Genomic DNA, 12700 nt, shown 5'->3' with positions numbered 1-12700 from the left:
GGGACATCCACAATTAGATCATGCTCTGCCAAGAGCCTGGTCCAGTCTAGCCTTGAAAGTCTCCAGGGATGGAGCATCCACCACATCTCTTGGCAACCAGAAACACCAGTGGACATGATATAAAAGCATTAACACATCTAGATATTAGTCAATGTAACTGAATGTTAATAAATAGCAATTGTGAAATGCAAGCAGAATGGCAAGGACTGTTCTGAACAACAACCAGAACCAATTTTTGCTAAATTTACATATGTAAGCAATTAAGTTTCATTAATATGAAGTTTTCTCTGATACATACAAATACAGTAGAAAGCCATTAGCTTATGTCTTTACTCAAACACAGAAAAGTAATCTTGTTATGCAAACATGTTGAGCTCAGTTTCCCACTATTTCATCTCCTGTTACTGACTGTTAACTCCAGTGGGGGCATTTCTGCAGGAAGACAAATTACAAGATCAGTCTCTTGCGTGAATTCTCTGGTGGGCGTACATTATAGTTTTTTCCATAATCAATGGAACAAAAGCATATTTTCCAGTTAAGAATACTCATGAAACTTTTTGGAATTCCTTTGACAGCAAACAATTGGTTTCCAGTGCAAAAGGGAATAAAGACAGGTTGAATGTATCAACCTTTGGTAATCAAACTAAACAGAGCAGAGTAAACTATTTAAAACTAGCTCTTAGAGAGGGGGGGAAGCAGGAGAAAATTGTCTTGATTACGGTGCTTGAATTATATTATGTGAGAGAGATGAAACACATGTAATATATTCCTGTAGAGCATTTAATTCATTTCTCTTTATTCTTCTGTTGTATTGCCCAAATACTCATTACATACACTTCTAAATCAAATGCACTAGGCACATACATTAGAAGTGAAAGTGCTCCTGTAAATTTAAGAATACCAGCTTTTTAAAAGCGCAAAATAAGATCTAGCTTATTGTTCTTTTCCAACTCCTTAAAAGCAAGAGGAAAAGGAAAACAAAACAAAACAAAAAAAACCACCATGCCTATATAAAAGTGAGATTTAACTAAGTTTTAAATCATACGTGTCCAATCTGCTAGCTTTATGTTTTAGTGGCCCTCTTTTTTATGACATACATTAACTATATTATATATTTGATATGCAATCCAAGACAATTCCTCTTCACTCAGGAAGGCCAAGGCAAGCCAAAAGGTTGGATAGCTCCGCTTTGAATGTAAGAAATCTGACAAGAGTGATGCATTCCTCCCCTTAATAGCAGGAAAGTTCACTGCAGGTGAAATATACAAGACTGCCCATCTGAACTAAATGCAGAATAAGAGTTTTTACGACCTCAGTGCCATGTTCCCAAATATTATTTATGTCCCTTAAAAGGTCCAGAAAGAAAAAAATCACTGACAATATTATAACAGGGAAAGGAATCATTCAGCTTTAAAATGAGAACTGATGATTCACATAGGTGTTTCCAGGTAAAGTATGGTGTCTTATGAAGAGTAATTCATTTTCCTACAACAGACACAGAAGGCTACAGAATAGAGTGAAGCAATCTTTGAATTTTTTTTTTATTTTTTTTTGAAATTCATGCTGAGGGAAGACGTTGCTAAATACCTCTACAACAACGAGCAAAGTTGGCTAAGCTGACCAACCATCAATCTACTCATTTTTCACAACAGGCTTTGCTTGCTTCATGCAAAAACCACAGCTTTATCAAAGGCACAGTTTGCTACTATCCTGAATTGAGTAAAACTAAGAGTTATAACATTTGTGTAGTTTTTGTAGCAATAAAAGGATACCTAGATAATTTTTGCCAAGTTTAAACAAAGCTGATTTGCATTTTTCTTTTTTGTGTTTGGGGAGCTTTATGCAAAGTATGCAAGTAAGCACTTTCAGCAGAACTAGTTTTCACATTAAAAGTGAATTCTGAGAGACAGAAAAACAGAATACTGCAAAACTTCACATGCTGACAAGGACCTTTTTTTTTTCATAAGAATGCAATTTTATGATCTTTACAATCAATACAAGCAAGATTTCCATATATACATGCCCACTTGCAAGTCAAATCAAGTTGGCCAGCTCTTACTCTTTCGGTTTTGTACAGTACGGACAAAGCCATTTTCTGTAGTAGATGTATCTCAGCTCACAGCAATTATATATATTCCATTCCTCAGTAATGCCACAGAGTTCCTGCATTTCAACTACAGGCTTACCGCAAAACCTTTCTTACTTCTTATTTCAGATTTTGTTGTTGTTGTTAAGAATTAAATGTTTGAAGTATTAAGCTTCTTTCTTTTAGCTACAAAGAAAACCAAAGTCTTTGTTCAAGCTACAAAACAGTTAATTCTAGGCTATGCTATGCAGCTTCATTCAGTCATACTCAGAGAGTATGATTGTTCCTGGTTTGGAGAAAAACTGGTATTTCTTCAGCGTACGAACATGCATGGACATACATGACAGCAGAACTGGCCAATGGCATGAGCACAAGCAATAAGAACTAGATCTCTTACCATAGTAAAACCCCTGTAGGTTACACATAAACTGTGGACTCTGTACAGATAGGTTTTGATTCTTGCTATCAAAAAATATGACTGGAAAAAAAAAATCCACGACTTCTCTTTACTAGTTAAAGAAAACAACCTTTTCATGGAAATGAAAATGGATGTAACTTACATTTCATTCAAAATGGACCCAAAGATTGTCTTATGATTTTATTTCTCCTCCTTCTAAAGAAAACAGACACCAGAAACTCTTTGACTCACAGCTGTTCAAATATGTATAGAAACCTATTCCTTTCCACTTGATGGTAAAAGCCATAATCCTAAACACAGCATGCAGTTTCAGGTAACCATGTAAATACTCAGACATTTGTAAGCTCCTTCCCAGTGTTATTCACCTTTACCAAAGTATTTGCTTAGACTCTAGGCTTTTCCTACCACATATGAATTTTTTCTAGGTAGATTTTCTGATTTCTTTGCTTTTCCAGAGATGTTCAAAAGGTGTTGTTCTTTTTCCAGTGAAATCTTCATTATCATCCCTATTATTGTAGACCACAAAAAGTGAATTTCTATAAGCCAGTTTGCATTTCATTAAATTGCTTCTAAAACGAAACATTTAAACAAAAACTGTAATCTAATTTATATTGACTAGTCTCCATTTGCTTACTCCAGAGATTAACTGTAATGCAAATATAGAGAAAGCCAAAAAAAAAAACAGCCTGACAATTTCCTCATAATAAAGCAGCATTTTTGAATGTAAATTTATAGTTAATCTCTTCTTGTTTGAATAAGAAATGAATTGCTTACTCCAGTTAACAGAAAAATAAAAGGAATTTGCAAAACTTTATTAAAAATCCATTGAGGTTTAATCTTGCACATCAGAAAATTAGCATAGAATGGCTTGGGTTGGAAGGGACCTTAAGGATCATCATGTTCCAATCCCCTTGCCACAGGCAGGGTTGTCAGCCACTAGATCAAGTACTAGATCAGACTGCCCATGGCCCCATCCAACTAGGCCTTAAACATCTCCAAGGAAGGGGCATCCACACTCCTCTTGATTTACAGTATTTCTGTATTTGAGCCACAAACTGTGTTCCTCCTGCACCCAACATGTTGAAGGAAAGTATCTCCACTCCCAATAAACATTAATTTAAAAAGTGGGCAACCATGTTATTAAGTGAATTGAATCAGTGTACGTTTATGGTCTTTTCTTGCATAAAATGTCCTTGTTAACAGAAGCTGCTTTCTCCACACTTTGGTGATAAGACAGCTTGCACAAGCAGATATAATCTGTTCTCTTTTACCAGTATGAGCGAGCCAAGCTTTCTCTGCTCTATATATGATTTGAATAAACATAACGTTGCTCAGATGTTCATCTCCTTCGTTCAGCAGGGAGAAAAAAAAACGGTGAGTAACATTTCTTTAATATTAGACAAACATTAATGGCAAGAAAACTAAGGTGACAAAACTGGAAATAAAATTAAAGGATCAATCAGCAAAATCCACACACAATAAAAAATGCTTCTCATCATCTTATTTCATCCTCAGATAAAATAGTTACAATGGCTATAGATTTATGCCAGAAAATGACTGCAATACATTTCTCATGCCTGACGTACTTTCTATATAAAGTGAAAGTCATGGAAAGAAAAATAGCACATACCAGAAGTATCAGATATCAAAATACAGTCATAGAGCTTAATCATCAAAGTTCAATATATTAAATGTAATCTGAGGTAGAATGCTTCTGGATGTTCAGCTACTCCACTGATGAATTGTGGTGTAGTAATACAGTCAAAGAACAAAAAAAACCACCAAACAGTTGCTGGTAGTTCTGTGTATATGAAAGAATTCCACAGACTGCACTGAAAAATCTGAGTAACAGAATTTTGGCAATCACTTCTATAACATTTTCATAATATTTTTACACAGAAATATGCCATGAAGATGACTGGAAAAGCCAACCACCCTTAATTTAGAATTATTCACATACTAAGAGATGAGGCAGCCAACATATAATTGATTCCAGGATCAGTACTACAGAATATAAACAGATGCTGTCGTTAAGATTTTTTCTCTTTCAAGTTACTGCATGGAGGTTTTGACCAAAAAAATAAAATAAAATCACACCTAGGATATTTTACCTCTACAAGAAGTACTTCTTTCCATATTCACATATCATATATTACCCTCATTATGAAAAGATATAAACAAATATTTTGATTGAGAGGTGGAATTGAAATTTTAAGTATATAAATAGAAACTCTGAAAGAAAAGCATTTATGCAATCTTTCAATGTCTGAAGATGGGTTAAGTGTTTTTCTACTGAGACCTTCTGAGAATATAAAGGTACCTTAGCAATAATTCCCCGAGGCAGAAATAAGTCATACAAGGGCAGCTCCAAAATCAATGCCTCCTACTTTATTACACTGGCCCATGACATCAGAGGTGGATGTTAGTGGTATGACAGTAGAGGTTGAACCTTTCCACCATATTCTGTTACAAGTTGTTGCTGTGAGACACACGGCAGCAGAGGGGCAGTCTGACAGAAAAGGCATTGGACATGGAAGTGCTTATGAAGCAAATGTGTTACTGAATTCCTCCATGCAGAAAAAATGGCACCCATTAATATTCACAGATGCTTGTTGAATTTTTATGGAGACCGAACAGTGGACGTGAGCACTGGGAGGTGCTGGGTTTTAGTTTGATGAAAACAAATTGTAGAACAGAAAACAAGAACTCAGATAAGTCTATACATTAAGAGAAACCTTGGCAAAAGCTGGCAAAAAACAACTTCTATCAAATACAATAAAATCCAGGCAGGAGGAAGACAAATGAAAACCACAGGAAGCCATACTTCATATGTTGTGCTACTCATGGAACAACTTGGGTTTACCTGTCTGTTTATACTTTCATAATCAATAATTCAATTCAATAATTACTACTTTCATAATAATTTATATGTTTTCATAATCTGAGCGTGCCTTTGCACTGGAGGTTTAAGACACTGCCACCTTTGCTGTGGTAAGTAAGCTGTGTGGTCTTGAAAAGGAACGGTCACTGTATTGTTTTATCCAAATTGTGCAGACAGGACTCCTTTAACCAAACTTTAAGTGGAAGACTGATTACTAAAAATTGTAAAGTCATCTACTACAATGACTTAGCAAACCTTTCACAAATTTCCAAAGAAAAGGAAGGCATTCCTCCTCCATGCCTGCAAGTCAAGGCAGAAGCATCACACATGCAATTCACTGAAAAGTCATGTAAAATGTTCCCATGCATAGCAGAATTGAGCAGTCTTTCAATCTACATGCATGACTACTCTCCAAGAAAGACAAACTAGAAGTGCATCTACATTACTATCTTTAACTTGAAGAAACAGCACACCTTTCGAGTATATCCCAGAATCACTCTCACCTGTGCACGCTTTGCACTGCAGAGTGGTTCTAGTCTACGAAAACTGGATTTCTCTTGCCTACTATCCTTTTCTCCTCTTTACAAGCCCTTCCTTCTGTTGATGTTCTCTGTGCTAAGGCTTTTCTTTCTAGTACTGCTCTTCTTTAACTCCTTGTTTCACCTAGTGGTAACATACCACTTCAATCACCCAGAGCAGCGCTACCTACCCAACGAAACAATACTGTTCAACAATTTATGCTGAGCATTCAAAACTCCTCTGTCAGCACAGCAATCTTAAAGCAGTTGTATTGGCAAACTGCTGATTTCAGGACTATCACTAAATATAAGAAGACCAGCAATGAACGCTGGATAAAGTTCAAAAGATGAAGGCTGTTTTTGGAAGATTTAGGAGGACAGCTAGGTGTTTTTGGCAGCACATCTCTGTCCTGGCTACAGAGGTCGTGCACTGCTGTGAAATTCCTGTTCTTATAACTCTAAAAAATCCCTGTGAGGGAACATCATCATTCAGACTTCTGTTCTGCATGCTCACAATTGCATCCTTTACCAACAGCTCCTGGCAACAATACCAATGATTTCAACCAAGGCAGGCATACTGCACTCTTACATATCTCCACAGGGTAGAAGGGATGAGGTGAGCATTCAGAACTTCAGGCAGAACTACAGAACTGGTCTTTCTTGGTTTTACCACAAGGGCTGTTAATGACTTCATCAGTGCTGCAGAAACCAATGGTATGGTAACAGCAGCACATAAAACAAATCAGGATTGTATTCACAGTTCCAAGAACATGCACACAAGTACATGCTGGAATGGTTTCTACTTATCTGAGGCATAAAGCTTTGAAAGGCTGTGGTTGTTTGTCATGATAATCATCTTTCATCACCATTTCTGGGAATGATTAGTCTGGAGAAGAGGGGGCTCAGAGGAGTCCTTATCACTCTCTACAACTGCCTGATGGCAAGACAGGGGTTGGCCTCTACTGGATACAACAACATTTAAGTCAGGAAAGATTTGCAGTATCACTACTATTGCTGATAAATGACAAAGGTAAATAATCAGTTCTTCCACTGCTTCTACCAAATGGAAGACCTAGACAATTGTTACGTTAAAAGAATAAAGTGCTACATGTATCCAGGTTCTACATTTGCACAAGTGGAGCTTCCTTACTCAGCAGCCTAGGGGATATTCAGATTCCTAATAAGGCTGACAGGCACTGAAGCTGCATACAATAAATATTCCTGTCTCTCACTGGAAGGGAGGTTCCTACTGATTCTCATGCTAGATTCCTGAAAATATGAGCATCACAAGTTCTTTTGATGAAAAGAATTTTCTACCCAAGACCTCAGTTGTTCATAAATCTCTGCAAGGAAGGTCTCCAAGTTTTATTAAACTACACTGCTCTGGGACAGATATCAGACTGGATGTGGACTTTTTCAAATGCCATCCTACACTGTTTGGAAACCCATACAGTGAAAGGGCTCAGATGACCTTTCCAAAATCTCCCTAATATATGGTCCACGAGCTTGGAAGATGCTGTCCAAGACTTTAATCATGATTCTGCTCACAGTGGACTTGTTCATCCCGAACTGGTCTGTCATTTATAAATGGGAGTTTAGGATTACAAAACGATAGCAGCTGAAAGTCATTCTCTTAAACACAGGGTAACTTTACACCATTTCATCTAACAACAGAAAACATGCAGTGCAAAATTCTTGTCAAAAGATCTCAATGTACTCTACAGAAACCATAACTAAAAGCTCACAATCATCATTCTATAGTCTAACTGTTAAATTACTCTACTAAAATAAATTTGTCTCCCAGAACCCAAAATTTTTGGATCAAACAGCTGCAACAACAACAAAAAACCTCCAAGAAATGTATTATACCCATCTTCCTCCTCAGATGAAGACATGCAGAAGAGCAAGAATCTTTTCTCCTTGGAAGTCTTTCTACAGAACTTTTCCCACATGCAAGGTTAGATGCTCAATTACCTCCGTACTATGTCTCTCATTGTCTCATAATCAATTCAAGGCACTAGGGCTCGCTTAAAGAGGAAGAACAAAATAAGCAAAAAATAAACAAGGCTTGCCTCCTTATGTGTGGCCAGATGTACAAATAGCAGCCACATGCTACCATTAGCCATGCTCTAGTATCGTATTTTATAACAAGTTCCACTAGGAGACTGCAGTCCAGAAATCATAGGGCTGAGTTAGATCTACTTTGGATAGTTTCAAAACACAAGCATAATGGGGATGTACAGGCCAGAGAACCAGACTAGATATAATCCTAATCAAAATCCCCCAAATTTGATGAGAGTAGCTACACGATCCTCAGTAACAAGTACTTTAATCTAATCACCTGTATGTTTCTGCTTCATTATTATTAATGCAGACAAAGCCTAAGGCTACATAAAAATCAACATGCACTCAGAAGTACTTAAAATGAAAAATAATATGTGGAAAACCATATGCAGTTCATGTAATTGGGAATATTCGTCACAACTGTACAGTTTGGGAATATTCTGCATTCTTGTCAAAAGTGAGGTAGTCTCAAGTTGGTGAATTTTGCTTAATTGAATTTATTGCCAATTACAAAATCTTTTAATTACCAATTCAGATACTGAGAAACAAGCAAGGCAATCAAAAAAATACTAAAAGAAAACATCTCTCCTTCCTCTTCATCTGCTTCAGCTTCATTTGAAACACCTTTTCTTCCCTTTTTGTAGTCTCTAGATGGCTTATTTTAATGCTGTGTTACACTTAGTCCCTTTGGTAAAGCAATGGATGGGGAGTAACTAGAACAAGAGCAAGGAGATGGGTTAGTGACTCATAGATTTTTTTTGGTCTCTTACTGTTTCTTACCCTTTTCAACGGCTTTGGTGTGGGTCCTCTCTACTAGCCAAAGTCCCCTCAGGAGTTGTACCTGCTTCAGCAGGGGTTTCTCATGGATTGCAGTTCTTTCAGGGATGTACCTCCTCCTATCTTTTCTTTTGTGCCCTCAGACATCTTCTCCTGCACTTCTCTTTGTACTTTTTCCATTACCTTGTCCTGTTGCCCAATTTGTGCATAGCTCTGTGTTTCTTCCTCGTCTCCATTTCTTTTGCATCTCCGCAAATCCTCTCTCCTCTATTTCCAAACATGCCCCCTCATGTGCTCCCCTTTGCACTTTCTCTGCTGGTGTCTCCTGCCCCTTGCAGCTAAATTTTTCCTTTACTATGTTTTTCTAGAGGTATCATATGATTTTCTGATCATTTTCAGTTTCATTGTGAAGTGGGTCCATACTGCCTTTTGTGGAGCTCACTGGAAACGGCTGCACCCAACAGAAGGCAGCTCATCCCACACAGTTGAGTCCTACAGTCAGTCCTCTGACATGAAACCCCTGCCGCTTAGGCCAAACACAGTTCTATAGGTGAATAGATGAAAAGAAATAACAACCACCAACCAATAACCTTTCTAAAGCTTGGCTATAATGATCCAGGGAGTAGATAGTATGAATAGCAATGGGCATTGAAAAAATCTGTTCCTTAGCACCAGTAATGGATGAAAAAAAGAAAAAGTACTGAAGTACTAAGCTTTACATGACTGATCTCTTCTAAAGAGTTAGTCACAGGTGCACTAACATTAAAGAAATATGTATTCATTTCTGAAGACATCTCAAGACTATACACGTTTTGCTACATAAAATACTCCAAGATATGAACTTTGTCTGAGAAAACCATACATTCCTGGAAAATAGAAAAAAACTGACTTACCATTACAGAATCAAGTTTTTGTTTCAGCTTTTGCATTCGCATTGATGTTCTTGCAACACTGACAAACTGATCCGCTGGAGACATCACTGAACTTTTTTGCATAGGAATTTCAGAAAAACTGCTAATGATTTGCGGTCCTTTTGGTGCAGCTGTGCTAAGTGATGAGCTGAGATCCTTTACAAGTTCAGCTTCTTGTTGTGCAACTGTGAAAACAACCAATATTAATGTGTCAGGTGAAGACTTACATGGTCAAGAGAAAAAAAAACGTTCAGTGACCACTATCATTTTGCCAGACATGTCTTCAGTGAAACACCATCAGAATTTGTACTAATAGTTCTAAGGAGAAAACCTCAGAAAGACATGAAACTTTCCCCATACGCTTTCTTATCACAATGTCTCTCCCTTCTGTTACCTCTGTTTGGTAACCTTTCATTCTGCACTCACATTATGCTATTGCTGATAAACATTCTCCACAAAGAAACATTGATGGTGGGAAAATACTTCCAAAAACATGCAAGTATATAGCTTGCAATAAGTTCAAGTAGGCTTGTTATACTTGAGAAAAATTTCAGAACTTGTTAGACACGTATACAAGCACAGGAGTCCTTCTTAGGAAGCAGATGACTCATCTAGAACAGGATACTTTTGATGGAAGCTGTGTGCACTCTCATTTTGAGTTTTGTAATTTTTACACTGTGGTCTCAAGCCAATAAATGTTAACAGAATTCTACATGTAACTTCTGTCCAAGATATTTATAAAACTTCTGGTGTGTGTAAAACACATACTGTTGGAGTCTGAAAAAAACAGTGTCAGTGACTAAAATTAGTATTACTGTATGATTAACTCTTTCAGCACTACAGCAGTAAGACTATCTTCTGAAAGCAGTGTGTGCTTTCAGCCAGAAAAGGAACAAAAAGTTAGTAACAGACAATGTAGAAAAAACCACAACCTATGCAAAATCTTACTGTCACCAGTGACTTAGTTAAAGTCAGATGATACAAATAACTACTAGTGTGATATCAGTGTGATCTCAAAATATACATGCACACACATTATTAGCTTTTTAAAGATTCACTGCCTACTGAACAGTACTAAATTTGTTTTAAAGGAATCCTTCAACTGACAAATTTTCCATTGCTCTCTAGAATGCACATATCTTACTAGGTTGAAGTTTAGCACTAAATATTGACTGCAAAGTCATTCCACTTTACTTTCCTGTAAAAGTCAAGTGGTTCAATAGACAAATAACTTGAACTGTGAGATTTGAGATGAGTAATCTCATTAGTGCGCGTTATTTAAAAAGCAAAGTTATAAAGTCAGGATTAGCTTTATAAACCTACTTTCATTGCAAATATAAATCAAACAAAAAATCTGCTGGAGATAAGCAAAATTTAATGCTTAATTCTCATTCACATTATCTACTGTCAAAATCTAATATGATGTGTGAAACTAGATCTTTAATTGAAATAGTGACACTGCTAAAGCTAGCCACAAAACACAAAACCAGAGAAAACTTCAAAAGACAGTCTGGATTTTGTTCTGCAGACTACAAATTCACAGCTAGCATTTCTGACCATCTTCTCTTTAACAAGCAGATAACATAGGAAATAAACGTTATCTGCCACGTACTCACATCAGAAGCTTGACATTAATTAAAAAATCTATATGATCTCATATTAATTACCTTCTACACTACTAAGAATTATTTAGTAACAAAGCCAATATGAAATACTGAGATTTTTTTAAGCAGTTCACTAATTCTCAGAACAGTGTTATTTTCTGGATTCATGATCCACCTTGACAAGGGGATTCTAAGTAACACAAAGGCTGCTCTGAAAATAATGACTTCTATTCTATTACATTAGCCCAAGATGTCAGAGGTGGACGTTGGTGGTATGGCAGTAGAGACTGAACCTTCCCACCACTATCCTGTTACATTTCGTTGCCATGTAACAGTCTAACAGAATGGCATCTAAGATGGAAGCATATATGAAACAAAGTGTGGAATGGAATTCCTCTGTGTAGAAAAAATGGCACCCATTGACATACATCAACCAGTGTCATCCTGGCTTGCATCAGAAATAGTGTAGCCACCAAGAGCAGAGAGGAGATCATCCTTCTGTACTTGGCTTTGGTGAGGCTGCACCTCAAATACTGTATTCCGTTTTCTGCCCCTCACTAAAGGAAATATATCAAGGCCCTGGAGTGCATCCAGAGAAAAGCAACAATGCTGATGAGGGGTCTGGAACACAAGTCTTACGAGGAGTGGCTGAGGGAACTGGGATTGTTTAGTCCGGAGAGGATGAGGCTCAGAGGTGACATTAATGCTCTCTACAACTACCCGAAAGGAGGTTGTGGTGAGGTGAGGTGTTGGCCTCTTCTCCATAATAACTAGCAACAGAACTAGACGGTCTCAAGTTACACCAGGGAGGTTGAGGTTGGATATTAGAATCATAGAATCACCAAGGTTGGAAAAGATCTCCAAGATCACGTAGTCCAACTTTCACCTATCACCAATACCTTTCCTAACATCCAACCTGAATCTCCCTTGGCAAAACTTGAAGCCATTATCTCTAGTCCTATTGCTATTAAGAAAATTCTATTCTCCAAAAGAAGGGGGTAAAATGCTGCAACAGGCTGCTCAGGGAGGTGGTTGAGTCCCCATCCCAGGAGGTGTTCAAGAAATGCTTAGATGTAGAACTAAGAGACGGTTTAATGAGGAAATAGTGGTGGTAGGTGGATGACTGGAATATGCAACCATAGAATCACAGGTTGGAAAGGACCTACAAGACCATCTAGCCCAACCATCCTCCCATTACCGTTGCTACTACAAGAACTATAAGATCTACTTAGAGGTCTTTTCCAACCTTAGCGATTCTATGACACTTGCTGAATGTTTATGGAGACCAAAGAGTGCATGTGAGCACAATGAGGTAGTAAGTGGTGCGTGCCACATTCCAGATGGCCAGACAGTTGTTACACCATGAAATGAAGAATGTCTAGATCAGCTCATCTGTGTGAAACAGCAGATTACAACCAGGGAATTGCATATAGAACTGCAG

General features: G+C 37.5%; 1 protein-coding gene across 6 annotated transcripts in view; it reads right to left on the bottom strand.

Moving 5' to 3' along the window:
• The window catches only part of AHI1 (Abelson helper integration site 1), an 87925-nt gene that overhangs the window by 44217 nt on the left and 31008 nt on the right, over positions 1–12700 (bottom strand). For all 6 annotated transcript variants that reach the window (XM_040698416.2, XM_040698418.2, XM_040698417.2 and 3 more), the window contains one exon: positions 9638–9840. In XM_040698416.2, the coding sequence (XP_040554350.1) occupies positions 9638–9840 (203 nt within the window). The remainder of the gene's footprint in view (positions 1–9637; positions 9841–12700) is intronic.

Source organism: Gallus gallus, chromosome 3 (genome assembly GCF_016699485.2).
Source record: "Gallus gallus isolate bGalGal1 chromosome 3, bGalGal1.mat.broiler.GRCg7b, whole genome shotgun sequence".
Lineage (NCBI taxonomy): Eukaryota > Metazoa > Chordata > Aves > Galliformes > Phasianidae > Gallus > Gallus gallus.
This window is presented reverse-complemented; position numbering and strand designations above follow the sequence as displayed.